Source organism: Meriones unguiculatus, chromosome 17 (assembly GCF_030254825.1).
Source record: "Meriones unguiculatus strain TT.TT164.6M chromosome 17, Bangor_MerUng_6.1, whole genome shotgun sequence".
NCBI classification, from domain to species: domain Eukaryota; kingdom Metazoa; phylum Chordata; class Mammalia; order Rodentia; family Muridae; genus Meriones; species Meriones unguiculatus.
Genome location: NC_083364.1, coordinates 20,056,563 through 20,076,414, shown reverse-complemented (window position 1 = coordinate 20,076,414; position 19,852 = coordinate 20,056,563). Strand labels below are relative to the sequence as shown.

At 58.9% G+C, this 19,852-nt stretch overlaps 4 protein-coding genes across 7 annotated transcripts in view; 2 read left to right on the top strand and 2 right to left on the bottom strand.

Annotated features, from left to right (window-relative positions):
- Positions 1 to 8,687: 8,687 nt before the first annotated feature.
- On the bottom strand, positions 8,688 to 12,716 carry Ndufa11 (NADH:ubiquinone oxidoreductase subunit A11). Its single transcript, XM_021632974.2, has 4 exons — positions 12,487 to 12,716; positions 9,682 to 9,774; positions 9,423 to 9,545; positions 8,688 to 8,852 (listed from the first exon to the last, which is right to left on the bottom strand). Exons 1-4 carry the CDS (start codon positions 12,581 to 12,583, stop codon positions 8,740 to 8,742), a joined length of 426 nt encoding a protein of 141 aa, XP_021488649.1. The 5' UTR covers positions 12,584 to 12,716; the 3' UTR covers positions 8,688 to 8,739.
- Positions 12,717 to 12,839: 123 nt separating this feature from the next.
- Vmac (vimentin type intermediate filament associated coiled-coil protein) lies at positions 12,840 to 16,421 on the top strand. Of its 2 annotated transcripts, none has more exons than XM_060371297.1 (2): positions 12,840 to 12,968; positions 14,508 to 16,421. In XM_060371297.1, the coding sequence occupies exons 1-2, from the start codon at positions 12,898 to 12,900 to the stop codon at positions 14,824 to 14,826; spliced, it is 390 nt and encodes a 129-aa protein (XP_060227280.1). In that variant the 5' UTR covers positions 12,840 to 12,897; the 3' UTR covers positions 14,827 to 16,421. The 2 variants fall into 2 exon arrangements, with proteins under 2 accessions (XP_060227280.1, XP_021488648.1); XM_021632973.2 differs by lacking the exon at positions 12,840 to 12,968 and adding an exon at positions 13,478 to 13,724.
- A 742-nt stretch (positions 16,422 to 17,163) lies between these two features.
- Positions 17,164 to 18,691, top strand: Caps (calcyphosine). Its single transcript, XM_021632976.2, has 5 exons — positions 17,164 to 17,636; positions 17,734 to 17,835; positions 17,914 to 18,091; positions 18,163 to 18,369; positions 18,459 to 18,691. Exons 2-5 carry the CDS (start codon positions 17,753 to 17,755, stop codon positions 18,558 to 18,560), a joined length of 570 nt encoding a protein of 189 aa, XP_021488651.1. The 5' UTR covers positions 17,164 to 17,636; positions 17,734 to 17,752; the 3' UTR covers positions 18,561 to 18,691.
- Positions 18,692 to 18,817: 126 nt separating this feature from the next.
- Ranbp3 (RAN binding protein 3) overlaps positions 18,818 to 19,852 on the bottom strand; it is a 37,053-nt gene continuing 36,018 nt past the window's right edge. For all 3 annotated transcript variants that reach the window (XM_060371295.1, XM_021632970.2, XM_021632971.2), the window contains one exon: positions 18,818 to 19,776. In XM_060371295.1, coding sequence (XP_060227278.1) covers positions 19,642 to 19,776 — 135 coding nt within the window. In that variant the 3' untranslated portion in view covers positions 18,818 to 19,641. The remainder of the gene's footprint in view (positions 19,777 to 19,852) is intronic.

Genomic DNA, 19,852 nt, shown 5'->3' with positions numbered 1-19,852 from the left:
AACAGAACCCACGCAGCGCCGCCTGAGGAAGTTGGAGGCTTCAAGATAAACAGCCAGGACCCTCAAGGTCTTTACATATCTTTCTACAGAATTGTGAACAAGTTGCCAGAAAACATGGTTTCTCAAGCCTGGGCCTCAATATCCCCTTCCTCTATTATTGTTAAGAAATTGACCTAAGAGCTGGGTGTGGTGGCACACGCCTTTAGTCCCAGCATGCAGGAGGCAGAGGCAGCAGGATCTCTGAGTTGGAGGCCAGCCTGGTCTACAGAAAGAATTCCAGGACAGCCAGGGCTACACAGAGAAGTCCTGTCTGGAAGAAAAAAAAAAAAAAAAAGAACTTGGCTGGCCTGGCCTGCTTTGGTGGCACATGTCTTTAATCCCTGCCCTCAAGAGGCAGAGGCAGGGGGATCTCTATCAGTTCAAGGCCAGCCTGGTCTACAGAGTGAGTTTCAGGATAGCCAAGACTATTTAGAGAGACTCTGTCTGAGATGGATAGATAGATAGATAGATAGATAGATAGATAGATAGATACTCAGCCATTCCCTGCCTCCCATCTCTCTCTCCGGTACTGGGGGTGGCAGAATGCAGCCAGAGTCAGGGAAACTCCAGGTGACAGAAATCTGGCATCCCCCTTGCTGCCCGCCCCCGGCCTGTCCTCACCCCAGGGCCCCTGGCACGTTGGGGTCTGCCTTCCTTGGCACCTCAACCCCACCGGGGTTCATGCAGCTTAAGTTTCAGCTCATGGTGGGCGAAGAGGCGGGCCAGGCATGCTTGATTTCCAGTTTCTGGAAAGAAATGTCACGGGGCTATCTTTGTCAAGTAGGGGGAAGAAATTTAAAAAGAAAGAAAGGAAAGAAAAGCCCCTTGCCAAATAGTGTGAGAAAAAAACCAGACCTTGTAGGTACAGGGCGGCTGGGAGGCAGAGAAAATTCCAGAGACATGCAGGGCCAGGAACAAAGGAGCCTTTCTCTCCAGCAGGTTTTGGTGAGTCTGAGGTGTGGTGGTTCAAAAGTTAGATTAAAAAAAAAAAAAGCCAAGAATTTTGCCAGAAGAAAAACAAGGCTGTGAGGAAGAGGTTAAAAAAGCACAGGATTGTTAGGGCTTTTATTGGGGGACGTTCTTTTTCTGGGACACCTGTCCCACTCTGGGGTAAAAAAAAAAAAAAAAAAGAGCTAGGAATGTCAACCTGGGCAGCAGGCCCAGCGCCACGGGGAGCTTATGCAGACGACACGTGCTGAAGACATTCTGGAATTTGTCCCCATCCGCCCTGCTGCCCCATTAGCATTCTCTAGAGAGCCATAATTTCCCCTCCGAGGACTCTCAGAATGCTCCGGAAGCCCTCATTTACAGCTGGAATCCACCTGCCGCTACTGAGACTCTCAGCAGCCCAGCTGCAGCCCTCAGCCCTGTCACCTCTCAAGTCGGCTCGGCGACAAGGCCAGACACTAACGTCAGAATGGGGGACTGGGAAAAGCTTCCCTCTGCTTTCTCGGGGTTCCGACCTCGGGACCTCTGCCCATTCGGACCAAAACACACAGTAGTGCCTCTCACTTCTGCAGGGTCTGGGGCTCGGTGGATCAAGAACTCACACAGCATGCCTCTGGCCAGCACTCACCCAGGTCGCCAAAGAGACAGGGTCCATCCCCAGCTACAGAGCAAGCTAGAGGCCAGGCTTGGCTACGTGAGCCCTGCCTCACGTGGGGAAACTGTCCTCTCCCACTCCCCAGCATGCCTGCTCCTTCTCCTACACACCCTCCTTGCATCATTTATCCCGGCTTACCCTTCTAGCCAGCTCCTTGGCTTACCCTTCTAGCCAGCTCCTTCGTCTCTGTGGTTGACAACCTGAATGTTCTCTGACATGAGTTAATATACTGAATGGACAGATGGACGGGCAGAGGGATGAGACAGACAGGCGGACAAACAGATGAATAGGTATCCCTAAGTTTGATTCCATGCCCTCGCCCCTTTGACAGAATCTGCCCCCGACCCGTGGGGGCAGACCCACAGCGCGCCTGCATGTGTGTCTGTGTGAGGCTGTCAGATCTTGACTTTACAGACAGTTGTGAGCTGCCATGTGGGTGCTGGGAATTGAACCTGGGTCCTCTGGAAGAGCATTCCATGCTCTTAACCGATGAGCGGTCTCTCCAGCCCCAAGAGACAGTGTCTTAATGGGCTTGGATAGACGCCGGGGCCTGGACTCCCAGAGCGACCCCCGTTGGGCCCTTGGTGCCCCCGGGCCATTTGCCGTCCTTGGAGAGGCCTCAGGTGAGCTGGGCCTCCCAGGGTGACACGGGTGGGGCGACACCGGGCTCTGGACAGAGTCCTGGGTGGCAGGCACAGGCAGGCTGGGGCTGCTGGGCCAACAGGAATGAATAAACAGCGTCTTTCCGTGGCGGGCTGGGGGTGGGGGACGCTTTGAACCTCCAGCTTGGCTGGGGATGTTTGCACAAGGCTGGCAGCCAGGGGGGTGTCATCAGGACTAAAATTAGCCTGTTTCCCGCTCGGCCCCTCCCCGCCGGCCAGGAGGGAGGCCCGGGCCTGGCGGGGGCCCTAAGTGAGCGCACTGTGTGTCGGGCCAGACACCCGGCATAAATCAGTTGATCCACCGAGCCACCCGGGCGTCAGCACAGATATTGCTGGCCCGTTATTTCCATTTGACAGACTGGGAAACTGAGGCACCGACTCAGGAATGGGCTCAGAGTCATGGCCCATCAAGCGGCAGAGCCGGAATTTGATCCAGGGTCTATAGACTGCAGCTTAGCCTCTGACAGCTCCCTGGAGGCTGAAGAACCAGAGTTACGGGGCCTAGGAGAGGAACAGGACCTGGGTCTCGCCTTGCTCGGGGGCGGGGCTTGGGAACTCTTCAGTTGGAGCTTAAAGACCCTGCTCTCTGAAGATAGGCTCGCGAAGGAGCCCAAGGCCTCCTTCAGGGCCCCACCCTGACCACGCCCCCAGCCTCTCACTGGGATTCTAGGCGGGGCTCCCTCCTTGACCACGCCCCCAGCCTCTCACTGGGATTCTAGGCGGGGCTCCATCCTTGACCACGCCCTCTGCCCCTCACTGGGGATTCTAGGCGTGGGGGCTCCAACTCCAAACTTTATTTACCCTTAGCAGCTTTGGGTTTTTCTGGGCAAATTCCCAAGATAAGGCTTCTGTTCTGCCAGGGTCCCCAAATTTCCCTCCCCGTAGTTGCCTAGAGAAGGATCTAGAGTTAGCCCTGCACCTTGACAGGCTGTCAGTCATCAAGTACATCAGCTCTAGCCTGCATCCCTAAGTTCCCAGTCCCACTTGGCCTCCAGGAGCCCCAACCTCCCGCACACGGGCGGACACTGGTTCCTCAGCCTCTGTGATTCTGTCAGGCAGCTGCTGCGGCTTCCCACAATCATCCGGGCTTACAAAAAGGCGGGAGCTGGGTTTAGGGACAAATACCTGTCATCCCAAGGGGTGGCTGAGGCAGGAGGATTGCAAGTTACGAAGGGCCTGGGCTGCTGCGCTGCAAGAGCCTGTTTCTAAACAGAAAAGCAGGCCTTACGGCTATTTAATGAGAGCCACTCAAAGGAGCCTGCTAGGTGTCAGTCAGGTGACCGCTGATGGCCTTTCCAGGTGTGTCACAGACCAGCTGCGTGGGAGGGGACAGCAACCTCCCCCAGCGCCCCTCCCCCGCCGTCCCGTCAGTCCCGGCTCCACATTGCTGGTGATTTATTCTTAATGGAGCGGAGTGGGGAAGGCCGGACAGAGAAGGGGGAGGTGTTGCAGGGGCAGGACGGGTGCGGGCAGATCAGGGCCACCCACTCCTGCAGCTGGTGGCTGGATAATGCGAGTCAGGAGAGAGCGCACAGGCCAGGAAGGAACCCCACGGCCATGGGACAGGAAGTCTCCACGCTCCCCTCCCCCGTGTCTTCTCACGTTGAGGGGACAGGCCAGAGAGCGCCTTCAGCTGTGCCTAGACCCTCCAGTGGGGACCAGGTCTTGGACCTCCAGTTGCTACAGGGGCCTCTGCTGGGCCCTGGGGCTGCTCCTGTGACAACCGGGACATTTGGATCTTCACAGCCGTGCTGAGGACTTGAAAGCGAGGGGCCGGAGCATCCAGCGCCCTGGGTGGAATGGCAACCAGCCGTTCCACTTTCTGTCCTCAGATCCAGCTCTCATGCTGATTCTCACCTTGCCTCTTCCCATAAACTCCTACACATGCTTCAGTGCCCTTTGCTCCACGGATGTCAGGATGCTCCAGGACGTCAGTGGGTATAAGTGCTGTGGTGCCACTCAGATACCCTGGCTTTCTCTCCCTTTACTGTGTGAGCTTAGGAATGCGACTGTCATTCTCTGAGTCTGGTCTTTAAGACGGTAAAAAAATAACTCCCTTGCTTCCACCGAGAGGCTCACGTAACCGTCAAGCAAAGCTTCACACAAATCAAAATGAGACCAGGACAGCCTAGAGGGGCCTCGCTGCCAACAGAAAATACCGGGAGGGCCTGGAGCAGGGCACGCTGCTGCCCTGCTGGGGAAGGCCAATAGCGGTCTCCTACGGAGCTGATTTGCTCTGACCACAGGAGCCCGCACACGTGAATGGCTGCTGAACCGTTTACACGAGCTCTGGGATTTGCAGGGAAGTCCTTCAGGCTGGGTATTGGTGGCACACGCCTGGCATCTCGGCACCCGGGAGGCCACACAGCGAGGCTGGCAAGAGCAGTGGCCACAACAAATACCTGCCTGTCCTTCCCTGGGCGGATGGGCAGACTACAGCACAGACGCAGACAATGGAATCGTGGGCAGCAGGGCCAGCAGCGCCAAGGCTACAGGAGCCCTTTAGATGGACATGACTGAGTCAGAGGCCACTCTGAAAAGGCGGGTGGCCGTCGGGCTGTCGGGGGAGAGGAGCGCAGAGGTGGAACATGGAGGATTTTAGGGTAAGGCTATTTCCCCACCATGGTTTCACACACCCTCAGGAGTGAAAAGGGTGATTTATGGGACTCAGTCGTTTAGGCTCAGTTTCTCTGTAACCTGAAAGGCCCGTTGGTTAGTACTTTCCAGGTTTTGGCACGGGCAGGCTCCCTTGTGGGCCTTGATGAGGGTCGGGGAGGGACGCTCTGGAGAGGGCTAGAATATTATATTTTGGAATATAATATTCTAGAATAATATTAATATATTCTAGAATATTATATTGCCATTAAAAAGAGCAGGCGAGTCTTAGGTGCCGGGCTGGAGTCCGAGCTAGTAGCTAACAGAGATGAGGCCGGAGGAGCTGAGAGGAGACGAGAATATACAAAGACAAGCGGCCTGCCTTGGGGCTGCTGGGAGGGGAAAGGGGACGCTGGCTGGTGGCCCTGGAGAGCATGGTGGGAGGGGCCGGCAGAGACTCATTCTCAACAGCCTTTGGAACGTTCAGAGCAGCCCCAAGTGTGCTTTACCTATTGAAAAAAAAAAACAATCCATAAAGTATATTTTAAACCTGAAAAGACAAATGTGAGCTCAGTTTTTTGTTTCTTTAATGAGTGGGCCCGCTCCGCGGGGTTCCCGCCAGGCGCTGGGCGGCCCCTTCCGTGTGGGCGGGATGCGCCCCAGCCCCTGCCTGCTGCCCACGACCTGGCTCACACCTTCCCGGCTCAGGTTCAGCTGCCGTTCAGAGCTCAGAGCCCGACCACCCAGCACTTCTGGGCAGCCCCAGGGGTGGCTGCTGGGCGGGGCCTGGGAGGCGCAGGCGGGTTGGGGGCTGCTTCGGGGAGGACGCCTGGGCGGAAGGGAAGCCGTGCGTGCCTCAGCTTCCCCCTGGTTGGTGGGAGGGGCTCTACCAAGATGAATGTTTTTTATTTGATGTTTTTTTTTTTTTTCCAGGACAGGGTTTCCTGGAGCCCAGGGTAGCCTCAAACTCCTTGCGTAGCGGAGGGTCGTGCTGGCCCAGCCCTGGGCAGGGACGGCAGGCAGTCTCCCCTTCCTCCAGTGCACCCCGGGGCTTTGCACAGCTGTTCCGCCCCAGGCCTTGGCATGCTCTGTACCGTCTGCCTGAAGGGCCGGCGTCCCACCTTACCCTGTTCTGCCGAGACACCTTAGCTCAGGCTTGAGCAGCCTTCGGAGCTGCCCGAACCTCCCTCACAGGCCCCCCTCCCGCCTCCGGACTTCCCGAGGGACCACAGTCCCCGCCCCTGCCTTGAAAATCCCATTCATTCAGTGGACTTCGGGCCAAGGTCAGAGGACAACCCGCAGGAGTCTGTTTTCTGCCTCCACCGTGTGGGCTTCAGGGATTGCACCCAGGTCGCCAGGCTTCGCGCCAAGCGCCTTCACCCGCTGAGCCAGCTCGTTTCTTTGTTTTCCAAAGATGTTTAATGACCTATGTGCTGCGGCGTGCACGCAGGTGCCAGCAGGGCAGAGGCATGAGGATCCCGTGCAGCTGGGGTGACAGGCAGCTGTGGGCACCCCAAAACGGTGCTGCCGGCTGGCCTCCAAGATGTCCCCTCCGTTGTCCCAACGCTGTCCTAAGGAGTCTGCTGGTCTTCCCACTGTGCGTCTCATTTGTTCTCAGCGCGCTGGATAAGGCGGGACCCTGGGCCCGAACCTGCAGCAAGCCTGCGCGGCCACCAGCTACCCGGAGGCCTCACTAGGACCAGTGAGTCCCTGGGTAACGTGAGCCTTGCTGGATGCTGGGGTGGAAGCAGGGGGTGCCTGCCGGTGGGGATGGGAGGGTGCTTCAGCTGAGGAACAGGGGGTGTGCGGAAGCTGTAGCGGCACCTGGGGAAGACCCACTCAGGGTGCCCGGCTCACCGCGTGCAAAGGCCCTGTGGCAGGATGGCGCCTGGCATGCTGGAACATGGAGGAGCTTATTTGGCTGCAACAGGGTGAGCATGAGGTAGAGGGGCAAGGAAGGGAGAGGGCAGAGCAGGCCACTGGGGGCTCCAGGAAACGCTTGGGCTTTGGCCGAGCAGACGCAGTGAGTAAAGGTGGGAGTCCTGCTGACACTTTTGCAGTTCAGCAGCGGCGACTCCACTGGCCTCAGGTGGCCTTGTGTCAGCAGGCTCTAGGAAAGGGCCCATCTCCACATTCTCAGCACCTGTTCTGGCCTGAGGGCATCCCTTGGCTCTGATGGCCTTCCCCGTGGGTATCTCTTCCAGGCCTTTAGAGTAAGGCCGGACCTGTGCTGTCCTGATGGTCCCCACTGCTCTATACAGGAGGATGCTGGGACATTCCGGATGGGGGCCTCCGTGTGGGGATGACGTCAGCCCCTCACTGGCTAGTAAATGTTTATGGCCAATGGGGCCTGGGTTTTGGGGCTCCCTGGAGCCTGGTGAGCAACTACCCCATCCTGCCCCTTTCTGGGGGTCTGGATGCAGGCGGGGGCCTGGCAGGCCACTCTAGCCCTGGCAGCTGGCCCAGAAAGAATGGCTGGGTGGGCTGCGTGCAGGGCAAAAGTGGGGAGCAGAAGGCTTGGGCTTTGAAGGCCCCTTCCTCAGGTTCATGGAAGACAAAGACCTGAGTGGCGTGCAAGACAACACCAGGCCAGGTCCTGAGAACTCTCCTGCCCTGTCCGTCAGGTAGGATGAATGGGAAAGGAGAGGGAGGGTGATGACAGTGCCTCAAAGTGAAGAGACAGGACTGTATTCCCAAGTGGCTACCGTTGAAATCCATTCAAACTTCTGTGGGGACACAGCCAGAACCAGGGCTGGGTCCATGAGGCCCAGCTGGGGGGGGGCTGTCCTGATGACCGCTGGGAAGTCATTCTTCTCATCTCTCAGGCAGAGCTGAGGCTGGAGGCCTATGCTGGAGGACAGAGCCAGGAGCTTAGCACGCAAAGCCGGTGCATCTTAACTCCAGCACCCTTGGGCCTGGGCTCGTGTGCCTTTTGCATCTCTTGGGGCTTCCCATTCCTTTTCTGGGGAGCTCCATGTCCAGCTCAAACAGGGGATGCCTGCCACCAGGACTGGCCCTCAGAGCAGGTCTGTGTTCCAGGAGGGCAGAGGGTGCGGCCCTCCAGCAGCGAGTGCTTGGGCCCAGCAGGGGCCTCAGGAGCCAGGCTCCTCAGGCAGGACACAGACCTTGATTTATGGTCCCCAAGCCTGCTGGAGCCCACTGCTTCCTCCTCGGTCGCCAGGAAGCTTGGCCAGTGCTGGGCCGGGCGGCGCTAGCATTCCAGGGCCACCTAAATCACAGGGCTGTCAGCGGCTGGGCAAGGATCCCGCAAGGCAGGGATTGGGCCCTGTGTCACCTGGCCAGGCTGATGGGCTCCATCCCGCGCCTGTGGCGGCCCACAGGGCAGATCGGCCTTTCCGGGGCTCTCTGCTCCATTGCCCAGGAACTTGGAGCAACCAGTGTGTGGGGCCTGGGCGTGTTTTCCAGAAGCTGTTGGCTTTGGGGACAGGCCCGGGAGGGGAAGCCTGAAACCTGAGCATCGGGGCCGTCAGGTCTCCACTTGCTGGTGGCTGACCATGGGACTGTACTGTGCGTTGTGTCAATGCCGCTCTCCAACACAGCTCCCTCCGGCCAGCGGGCAGCTCTCTGCGGGGCCAGGTCAGTGGCTTCGGCACAGCCCACAGGCCAGCAGGCAGGAGCATGTGCTCTTCTCTCTGGCTGCCTGGGAAGCACCCTATGTGCCCAGTGCAGGCCTGGGCCCGTGTCACCTCATCTGGTTCCTGCCACCCCTGACCCCCCGCCCCCAACCCCGGCCTCCCCCGTGGCTGGCACATGGCTGCAGGCCTGTCTCCAGGACATGTGCACACAGGGACACACGTTTATTTGCAACAGGGGCTCCTCTCACACCTTGCGGGTGGCAAAGAACTCCCAGCCCTCCAGCTTGCCGATCTTGAACAGAGAGGCCGCCGTGCCCATGCAGATGCAGCCCGCCGCTGCAGTCCCGTAGTTGTGAGCTGTGGAGAAGGCTGGAATCAGGCACGGGGTGCTCCAGATGGGACCCGGGAGCTCCCGGGAGAACCAGGCCTGACAGAGTTGGGGAGACTAAGGCCAGGCTGTCCTGCACCAACTACCCTCTGACTTAGAGACCTTGTGGGGAGGTAGGCGTGGTCAGCCCTGACTTCTGGCAGTGGGGACACCTTCCTGCTACAGCCTTTTCCCACAGCTGAGTGAGGGTTGGCATGGCATTCCCTCCCCAGGCGCCCAGGGCCACACAGTGAGAAAAAGGCGGCCTGGGGCCGAGTCCAAGTCGGGCTGCGGGTCAAAGCCAAACCTCAAATGGTCCCTAGTGGGATGGATGGCCGAGTCAGTCAGTTCTCAGTGTCCACACCCCAGCTGTGGGGGGCCGGGCCAGGATCTCATTGCAGGACACAGGCCTCCTCTCACCTGAGCCTGTCAGTGACTGCCTGTGACAGGGCAGCAGGGGCAGGACGGAGCCTGCCAGGCTGGTGGGCCAGGGCAGGGCCTGTCACAGGGCTGCCCGGAGCAATCAGGGGTTATACACTGTCCTGGAGGATGGTGCTCACCTCGGGCTCCCAAGGTCAGGCCTCCCGCGCAGCCTCCAATGAAGTAGTTGAGGGGGTCGTCTGGCTTCTCTCGGACCTGGGCACTGACACAGGTGGCGAGGCCAAACATAGCTCCAACAGCAGCTGTGAGGGGCAGTGGGGTTGGAGGCGCTGAGCTAGCACCTGGCTGTCTCGTGTAGAACCCTTAGCCAGCTCTGCAGCCAGTCTCCCAGGACCCCGCCCGGCGGCTCCTGTCACCATCCCCTGGATGCCCACTCACCTGCCGTGAAGGTGTACCGGCCAATTCTGGCCACTGCTTCCAGGCGAGAATCTGCAGGGTTGTGCACGACGCTGTAAGCAGAGCCTATGGCACCTGTGAGAGCGGGAGAGATTGCTGGGAGGCCCTTCCGAGATACAGCAGGACTTGAACTGGGCTCCCTGCTGCCCGGCCAGGGCCTACCTCTCGCCCTTGCTGAGAGCCGGGGGAGAGCCCTGTCTCAGCAGGCGGAGGATGGTTCACCAGACCTGACCCAGGCCTTGTGCCATCAATAATGAGGCTGCCACAGCGCCTCCTCCGCTCCTATCAAAGGCCATACTTTCCAAGGGACTGGGACCTTGGCCTAATCCGGCTTGGCAGCAACTGGGCTAAGGGATGCCAGACCTTCCACGTGCCGGTGGCTCGGCCCAGACGTGTCTCCACACCTGGCTGGCTCCGTTCCTCCCACACCCGCCCCACTGCCACACCGGTCAGCTTTTCCAGCTCCTCCACTGCCTGACACCAGGCTTCACACCACGGCTCGTGCAACATGCTGAAGCCAGGGTGGGAGCCGAGCAGAGCCCAGGACTGGGTGGGCTGCAGGGCAGACACCACAGTCAGGCTGGGCCAGGTACAGGCAGCCCCGCTCCGCTGTCCACACCTCCCCGGCACAGCTGACACAGGTTCCCACAACTGGCTACAGGCCCAGCCTCGCCTCTCGTCCTCCAAGCTGGATGTCCCCTGCCGTTGTTCCTTTCACTGGGGGTGAAGTAACCCCGAGGATCCGAGCTACCAGCCTGAGCTGGCCACAGCGCAGTGAGTGGGTCTGGCCCCTCGACCACTGTCCAGCCTCAGGGATGTCACTCGCCCTATCCGGTGAGCTCTAGAAAGTTCCGAGCTGAGCACTGAGCACCTACAGACAAAGGACCCTCGTTGGCCTCAAAGATGAAGAAGCTAGGTGCTGGCAGGAGGCCACGAGGGCCTGCGGCTCCTCAGCCCAGCCATACCTCTGCCTCAGCATCATTGGCTTCCCTGTGCACAGAGGTGAAATGCTCTCACAGAAACCCCAACCCCCACCCGCTGGGGCCACTGGAAATCCTGATCAAGATGGGAGAGGCCACTGGGTCACGACAGCAGGACCGTTCAGACACAGGAATCCTGGGTGACTGCACTGACCACACCTGACAAGGAGCACAGGACACAGTCCCAGACCAACTGTCCTCCACCCCCTTCTTAGCCGCTGCCGCTGCCCCTGCGGGGACTCTCTGACGGCCCAACACAAAGCACAGCCAAACCTTAACACCACGGAACCTCCGGAAGCAGCTGCGCCCTGAAGCCAGCCTTTCCTGACTAAGAACTGCGCCAGCAAGGCAGGAAGCTGCTCATTCACACACTATGCCACAAAGCCATGCCCATCCACCCATCCGTCCGTCCATCCACTCACTGACTTCATTCATGAGTTCCTCTGTGCCCCGGTTGCTGCATCTCGCTGGGAAGGCAGGTTCACTACCCTCCTGCAATGTCCCCCTTAGGGGAGCCAGACAAGAAACAAGTGAGCAGCCTGGGAACAAGGGAGGTGGTACAGAGGGAAGTGCTCAAAGGAGAATAACTCCACCTGCCCGTCAGCAGCATCCCACAGGGCACCTCTGGTAAGGGCCCCGCCTACTCTCAACACCTACCTCCGACAGACTCCAGCCGGGCCCCGACAGCGCACACACTCATCCTCCCGACACCAATGTTCTGTCCACTTAAAAATCACCCACAGCAGCTGGGCAGTGGTGGCTCACACCTCTAGTCCCAGTGCTCAGGAGGCAGAGGCAGACAGATCTGAGTTCAAGGCCAGCCTGAGCTACACTGTGAGCTCCAGGGCAGCCAGGACTATGAAGAGAGAGCTTGTCCCCTTATCTCCCAACCCTACCCATCCCACCCCCGGGAAAACAAAAATTCTTCCAACTACCTGACCCTACAGCACTTGCCTGGTAGCAGCAAAATCTTGCGGGGCCTGTGGCCACACTGTGAATGCATGAACGAACAAGGCCTTGAGGGTGCACGGTGAGTGAGTGAATGAATGAATGAGGCCTTAAGGAAAACTGCGAGAGTCCCACATGCCTAAGGCGACCCCATGGGAGCCCCAAAAAGCTACCTGACCTTTCTAACAAGTGTGTCCTATTTGGAATCCTCCAGGATTAGAAGCTCACGGTGGTGTATGCTTTTAATCTCAGAACTCAGGAGGCAGAGGCAGGATTTCCTTGAGTTCCAGGCCAACCCAGGGCTACATAGGGAGATCGTGTCTGAAAATAACAGTAAATAAATATCTTCCTTGGCACGCCTTTAATACCAGTGCTCAGGAAGCAGGGGCAGACGGAACTCTGAGTTTCAAGGACAGCCTGGGCTACAGTGAGAGCCTGTCTGAAAAAAAAAATCTCTAAAATAAGCACAAGTTATAACAGAGACATCTGCCAGCATCTAACCCGGGGGGCAGTCCTGTCATCCATCACCTGGGCAGCTGAGGCAGGAGGGTCAGGAGTTACAGGCCAGGTTGGAGACAGGAAGATCGGTAATCCAGGGCCATGCTCAGCTACACAGCCAGCCTGCGGTCTAGCCTGCGCAACACTAGGACGTCTCTTCAAAACCTCAGATGACCCAATCACCAATTAACCCTAAATAGACGTTCGTATTTTCTCCAGCTTTTGCACCCGGATGACGGCCTATGCCACAGGACGGGTCTACGCCCCTCAACATTCTGCTCCTGCACCTTAGGGCCCCGCGTGACCTCCGCGCGCCCTCTGACCTGCGCTCTCCGCCCTCCGCCCTCGGGCCCGCGCTCACCGACAAGGCCGCCCAAGGCAGTGGTGATGTAGGTCTTGCGGTGACACTGGGTACCGTCGGGTATCTCATCGTAGGCTACGAAGAGCCGCTCGGCCATGACTGCAGCTCCGCAGCCCTTTCCGCGCCGTAGCTAGCTCAAGGGCAGCCGGCACGGCCAATTCTCGCGAGGTTTACAGGGCGCAACTTTATGGAGCGCCGCGACCATGGCCACGACTTGTGCGCACGCGCGTGCGCACGGCGCGGATCCGCGTCGACGTCTTAGTTTACGCAGCAGAAGCTGGGTCGTACGCATGTCCGCGAGTGAATCTGGGCAGACACACCCGTGGCTTCCTTCCTGGAAAGGTAAACTGAGGCTCATCACTGTAAATGAAGAAAAACGCCTCCAGCCCTAGCTAAGACGGGGTTCCCAGCATGGAGAAGGTTGAGAGGCCTTCCAAGGGATGGTCAGGTTGTCAGACCAATTGCAGTAGAAGTGACCGCAGGTAGGCCAATCTCAGTGCAGAAGTTACAGCGCGAGGCGGACCTCCGCCTGATTAGCCAGCGCCGCAGTGCTGGGCGGGACATGGCGCAGAGGTGGCCAATCAGGGATCCAGGATTTCGCGGGGGTGTGGCTACGTGCGCCTCCTGAATCAGGACCGCGTGTAACTATTTGGGGGCGTGGCCAGGCCGGGCGCGGGGGTCGTCGGCCGAGGGTGAGCACAACGCTTGACGGAGACCCAGGCCCAGTCTGCGCAGGTCCCAGCCCTCGCTGCGCTCGGAGGCGTAGCCAGACGGAGAAGCTCGTCCTGGAAGGGACGTGAGCGTGGGCTAAGGGGCGTGGTCGTCCTCGGGTGTGCCCGAAGCGCGGCCAGTAGCGAGCGTTCAAGAGGAAGGCACGTGCCTCGCTCGGGGCGGGGCCGCCTGACGTTCGCTCTGGGGTAGGGCGGGCCTCCTGAGAAGGTTTGAATTAATGCGGCCGCAGCCTGGGCTTACCGCGTCAGGGGGCGGGGCCCGGAGGTGGGCGGGCCCTGGCGGGGTGGGGCGGGGCCTGCGCGGCGTCCCGGGACCATGTCCGCGCCGCCGCCGCTGCAAATCCGGGAAGCGAACGCGCACCTGGCGGCCTTGCACCGTCGCGCGGCGGAGCTGGAGACGCGGCTGCTGGCGGCGGAGCGCACGGTGCGCGCGCAGGCCGAGCGTCTGGCCTGCCACGACCAGCAGTTGCGCGCTGCCCTGGACGAGCTGGGCCGCGCCAAGGACCGGTGAGGCCCCGGAGGAGGCCTGGCGAACTTCCTAAGGGAAGTGGGCGGGAAGAGCTGGGAACCGAGAGCAAAACTCCCCGGAGCACTAAATGCCCGGCATCGCAGCACTTTAGGGAAGTTGAGGAGTTCGGGACCAGCCTCGACTACATGGGGGTGTAAAAGAATAGCTCGAACCGCATGAGAGCATTTCAGACTGTTCGAACGGAGCCAGCTGTCCCACAAGGCCGAGTCCTCTGGTACTTGGCCACCCTGGGGGCGCAAGAGTATTGTGTCGCCTGAGGATCAGAGGGGGATCGAAGAGAAGAGTATGTCCCGGAGGCTGCTAGGTAGGGGCCACATCGGTAGATAAAGGCACAGCACACCCAAGGACCGGGATGTCAGAACCCATACAGGATAGTCAGAGCCGTGGCAACCGTTTGGGGCCCCGAGGAAGTCAAACTGGCATTGTCTTGTTTTCGAGAGAAAGCGGGCCTTTTGGAGTGCTGAGATGACAGGTGAGGGCCTTTTGGAGTGCTGAGATGACAGGTGATGCCGTAGGGGTGGCAGTGCTTTACCAAGGTGGCTGGCTCTATGTGTAAGAATTTGGTCTTATGGGGTATAAGGAGTGAACCAACTTTTGCAAGTTGTACCCTGACTTCAACATTTAGGCTGTGGCACATGCCTCCCCACACAAGCACACAAATACAGAGGCAGCGGAGGAGGGCACCTAGGGAGCCTCCAGGTAATGTCCTCCCCACCGCTGCATGCCCTATATGTAACAGCCTCATTTGGTCCTCTCACCAGGGAGATTTCTGCCCTCCGAGAGCAGCTGCTGAGCTCTGAGGCCACTGTGCGCAGCCTGAAGGCCGCAGTGGACCAGAAGGACCAGGTGATCCAGCAGCTGCAGCCCCGGGCTGACCTTCTGCAGGACATCGCTCGCCGGCGTCCACCTCTGGCTGCACTGCTGGCTGCCCTGGAGGAGGCCGAGGGACTGGGCCCCTTGCCAGCTATCGACCGGGGCCAGCTACTTCCCGACGGCCCCGGCCCACCTCTGGGCAACAGCACTGGGGAGGAGGAGGGCCAGGACGACCTGCAGCCTGCTGTGTTTGGGACCACAGTGTGAGCTCTCCTGGAGGATCCCAGAACGTGTGGTCAGGGGCTCTCTTAGAACCCTGGAAGGGACTTGGGACATTCCTGGGATCATATCTAAACGTCCAAACAAATGAAAGACCAAGATCTTACTTAAAACCATTTTCCCCAGTGCTGGGGTATCTGCTACATTCCACTGATTTAAATAGTTTCAAAAACAAACAAAAAGGCTGGATGGTAGCTCAGTTAGCTGGAGCAGCACAAACGAGGCTGAAATCAGGCGAGGCGACAGGATGCCAGTCATCCCAGGCAGGACTAGTGAGAAGATGGGGCAGTGGCTTTGAAGCGGGGTGTTTCCTGTTTGAGATAGGGACCCTCGCAGCCAGGCTGGCCTCAGACTTACTGTCTCAGGAGGGTGACCCGGAGCTCCAAGGGTGACAGACAGGCGCCCACCACAGGCCCTGCCTTTGAGGGTTTTGTTTGTATTTTGCTTTGAGATGGGGTCTCTCTCTATAGCCCAGGCTTACCTGGAAGCCACGGTCCTTCCAAATGCTTCGAATACAGGTGTGAGCCACCATGCCTTGCTGATGTGAGTCCCCCTCCCCTTTTTGCTCTTATGTCTCCTGAGCAGTCCTTCATGGGGCAGAATCTCCTCTCCATTTCATGTTCCGCCCCTTCTGTGTGAGAAGACAAATCATTAACCTCAGATCCATTTCCCTTAGCTCCATCCTTCCCTCTGGGAAGGACAGGTAGGTTGAGATATCAAAACCAAGGATGCCTCCGCCTTTGCCACAGGGCCTATGCACTGGCTGTTCCCTCTGCCTCCGTGCTTTCTCCCCATTTCCAGTTTCTTGACACTCAGGTTTCTCTCAAATGTCTCCTTCCAGAGGGGCCTTCTAACCAGCATCCCTGAAGTAATTCCTGCAGGCTGGTCACAACCCTACACTGTGATTGCTTGATTTGGTTTTTTGAAGCATAGTCTTGTGTAGCCCAGGCTGGCCTCTTTTTACGTAGGTTGGGCTGGCTTTGAATTTCTGATCCTCCTGCCTCAGCATCTCCAGTGCTAGGATGACAGGCTTGTGCAGCTGCCCACTGCCCCAGCCTGGGACCAGCTTTCCCATGGAAGGCAAAGGCTGTTAGGCAGGGACTTTTGCCTTCATCAGTGCCTGGCACAGCCCGGGAGGCCCTGCCATAGCCAGAAGCCTTCTGGACATCTGATGAGCCCTTTCCCCATCCCCGAGGACAATGGTGTTTTTGTAGAAAGTCCCCTTTTTGATAACCCAAGAGAACCTATTTTTTTAAAAGCCTGGTGTGTGTGCTGTCTAAGGCCTAAGATGGTGAGGGCACACTTGATTAGAGAGAGGAAGGGTCCCCACATATCCATCTGGTTTCATGGTCCCAGTGCTCAGGGAATCCACGAGCAGCCACCGAGGAGGAAGGCAGGGGCTGTTCCAAATGCAAGGGCCTCCGGCCATCCGGTCTCTGTCTGGAGTCTGACAGGGACCCTCAGTGTAGGAGACAGAGGCCCATTTTATCCTGGGGAGGGAGGGGAGAAGGGAGCTGTCTGTACAGGGAAAGGCGGGCTAGGGCCTGTCTGCACCAGAATAAACCAGGTACTTCTCACGCTGAGCTGTCTTTGTTTTTCTATTGTGGGGACTGGAAAGAGTGCTGCTGGGCCTGGGCACACTTCACAGCTGAGGAGGCTGAAGCTGGCAGTCCTGCAGCCTCCATGCACAGGCTGTCCTCAGTGACAGAGGAGGAAACTCAGCCCAAAGAAGTGCAGGGAGAAGGCTTCTCCATCCACAGCCCACGGCCACTTCCAACTCAGGAGACAAGGACAGTACTGAAACGCCCAATAGCCACGTGCTGTCTCCCAGTCCCTCCTTGGGGGCTCTCCGTGGGGTCTGGAATGCTGAGCTGTATCACTAGCCTTGCATCTATCTCATCATTAAGACTCAGAATTGCTTGGGCTGGAGCTCATCGGCCAGGTTTGCTTGCCATGGGTTGAGACCCTGGTTTTCACGTCAGCACTATGAAAGGGAACACCTGAGAAATTTGTGTAAGAGTTATTTCTATCTTACATTTCCCTCTAGAAAAGCAGTGGTGCCTTGGGTGTGGCGTAGCGACATTTGCCTGGCATGCCAAGGCTCTGGGTCCCATTGCCAAAAAGCAGGAACAATGAAGTATTTTTCTAGTACTCGCCAATAATGTTTGGAGCATAACAGGCCATCATCCATTTGGATAGCAAAATGTCACTTCAGTTTCTCATTAACTGAATCATGACACTGGTTGGCTTGCAAACCCATGGATAGTTTTTCTTTTGACTGAGACAGTCTCTCACAGCCTGGAACGCTCGTCCCTCCATCTCCAGAGGCCCTCCATCTCTGGAGTGCTGGGATTATAGCCATGTAGCACCAGGCCCCACTTTTTTGTTTTTATTTGTTGAAGATGGGGTCTCAGTCTGTAGCCAGCTTGGCGTCACTTTTGACTAAGTCTCCCAATAGCTGGGTGATATGCCTGTGCCACCGTGTCCAACTAGCCCTACACAGACGGGCTTTGAGCTGTAGTCCAGAGTGGGATGGCCATCGGCCCTGAGTGGCGTAGGACACAAGGGTCTGTCTCCAGCCAAGCTTGAAGCTACTGTGACCGCAGGGTTGGGCAGTAGGTCTGGGAGGCACAGCGGCCAACGGCTCCTGGCTGGCTAGTGTGCTTGACACAGAGCTACAGGCAGGCCCCTCCCAGTCCCCAGAGCCACAGCGCCTAGCAACAGCTCTGCCAGGCAGGACGCACAGACCTCCCTGGAGCCTGTTCCACAGGCAGGACTCAAGGACACAGGCAGGCCAGGTAAGTGCTCTGGTGGGCTCGGCGTGGTCTGTGGTGTCCCCAGCTCCGTGCCAGGTGGGCTGAGCAGAAACTCACGGGGAGTTCCGACCCCCTGCAGCCGTTCACTTGCACCCACAATGGACGCCGTGGACGCCACCATGGAGAGGCTGAGGGCCCAGTGCCTATCCCGAGGGGCCTCGGGCATCCAGGGCCTGGCCAGGTAGGCCCTCACTCCCAGCACTTCAGCAGCTTCTGGCCCGGGTAGTCCCCATCCACCTAACCCCATCTGGACCCCCAGGTTTTTCCGCCGCCTGGACAAGGATGGCAGCCAGTCTCTGGATGCAGGGGAGCTGAGGCAGGGCCTGGCACAGCTGGGGCTGGAGGTGGAGGAGGCAGAGGCAGAGGCTCTGTGCAGGCGCTGGGACCGAGATGGCAACCGGACACTGGAGCTGGAAGAGTTCCTTCGGGCACTCCGGGTGAGGCTGGCTTCAGTGGCTGAGGGGCTGGGGAGGGGTGCCGTCCCAGCACTCATCCCCATCCCCGCCAGCCCCCCATGTCCCAGGCCCGGGAGGCTGTCATTGCAGCTGCCTTTGCCAAGCTGGACCAGACTGGGGATGGTGTGGTGACCGTGGAGGACCTGCGAGGGGTGTTCAGTGGCCGGGCTCACCCCAAGGTACGCAGTGGAGAGTGGACGGAAGATGAGGCCCTTCGCCAATTCCTCGGCAACTTTGACACACTCGAGAAGGATGGGCAGGTGTGTCTGCCTGGTGCCTCCCCCAGGGCAGCGTCCCAAACCTGGGTCCGCTTGCAGCGCACCCCACCTCACAGCCCACCCATCCACAGGTCACGCTGGCCGAGTTCCGAGACTACTACAGTGGGCTCAGTGCCTCCGTGGATACAGACGCAGAATTTGTGGCCATGGTGAGCAGCGCCTGGCGCCTCTGACATGGCAGCCCTCACTTGCCCGACAGCTGCCTTTAGCCTAGTCCCTTCACCTACCTGGACCCTGTCACCACTGTCCCAGGGGCCCCAACTAGACACAGGGAGGGGGATGTGTGAGAACGGAGGCTGAAGAACCGGATGGACCAGGTTTCCCTCGGGTCTACCCAGACCTGGCAATGGCTGGACTGATCACTGGCCCCAGCAGGGCCCCAGGGCCACCCCCAGGCTGTCTGGAGGCCAGGTGCATGGGAGGCTGGGGCTTTAGTTGAAAGTTTTAATGCAGTTCTCAAATACATTTCATATGACAATCTTACATAAATGTTCCAAAACACATGGGCGACGTCTGGATTCACTTGTCACTGGCTGGCTAAGGCTGGGAGCAGTGTGATCCATCTGCTGGGCAGCCTCTGGTGTCCTTGCTGGCTCCCCCGAGTGGCCTGGCCAGAGATGGAACCACACAGTCCACGGGTGGGGGCCTCGTCTTCTGGCTGGGGCCAGGCCCTTCGCAGACTCCCTTTGCCTCTCAGGGACCCTAGATGGTTAGTCACCTCAGGGCTGTGCTGCGCTGGGCACCTGCTAAGGGAGACCCCGGCAGTGCAGGCGGCAAGTGCGCAGGTGCCCTCCTGAATCTGTCACCTTCGTCCAGATAGGTGTTCTCAGGCCCAAACACAGGGAGTCCCCGTGGGGGCCGGGCGCCGCCCACAGGGACATCAAGTCAGCTCAGCCCACAAGCAGCTTCATCCATGACCTCACAAACTAAGCCATCAGAAATGCACACGGGGCATCTGCCTGCCCCGTGACCCAGGTGGAGTGGGCAGCTGAGCGGACAGCAGGTTGCTCTCAGCAGAAAGCTGAGCCCAGAGTTCTCACTGTCGCTGCCCAGGGAGGAACACCACAATGCTTGGTGACCAGGTCAGCTCTGAGAGCCAGCGGAAGCTGTGACAAGTGTCAATGTGCCATTTCGATCGGAGGAGGGCGGGGAGCGTTCTTTCTGCTCATCAATATGATGAGGTCGGAGTCCCAAGCCGCATCCCGGCGTCCCCACCTGCTGTAGAGGGACGCGTGGATCCAGCCTGCGGCCACCCTAGCAATAGACACCACCATGACGCGGCCTGCGGGGAGGGACGGACGGTGGACAGACGACAAAGCAGCAGTCTGGCGCAGTGGCTCGGCCGCTATGTGCTCCCGGGAGCCTGGCCATCCCCTTCGTCACCTGTGCCTGTGGACAGAATGGGTCTCAGTTGGCACATAGCCAGTGGGCCGGCTGGGGTCCCTCCCACTGGTCCCAGGCTGCT

Coding starts and splice junctions, on each gene's coding strand:
- Vmac (XM_021632973.2), top strand. CDS start 13,534: ATGTCCGCGCCGCCGCCGCTGCAAATCCGGGAAGCGAACGCGCACCTG. Junction 13,725..14,507: donor CTGGGCCGCGCCAAGGACCG/GTGAGGCCCCGG, acceptor TCCTCTCACCAG/GGAGATTTCTGCCCTCCGAG.
- Ndufa11 (XM_021632974.2), bottom strand. CDS start 12,583: ATGGCCGAGCGGCTCTTCGTAGCCTACGATGAGATACCCGACGGTACC. Junction 9,546..9,681: donor CCGGTACACCTTCACGGCAG/GTGAGTGGGCAT, acceptor TGCCCCTCACAG/CTGCTGTTGGAGCTATGTTT. Junction 8,853..9,422: donor CCTGACCTTGGGAGCCCGAG/GTGAGCACCATC, acceptor CCTTCTCCACAG/CTCACAACTACGGGACTGCA.
- Caps (XM_021632976.2), top strand. CDS start 17,753: ATGGACGCCGTGGACGCCACCATGGAGAGGCTGAGGGCCCAGTGCCTA. Junction 18,092..18,162: donor AGTTCCTTCGGGCACTCCGG/GTGAGGCTGGCT, acceptor CATCCCCGCCAG/CCCCCCATGTCCCAGGCCCG. Junction 18,370..18,458: donor CACTCGAGAAGGATGGGCAG/GTGTGTCTGCCT, acceptor ACCCATCCACAG/GTCACGCTGGCCGAGTTCCG.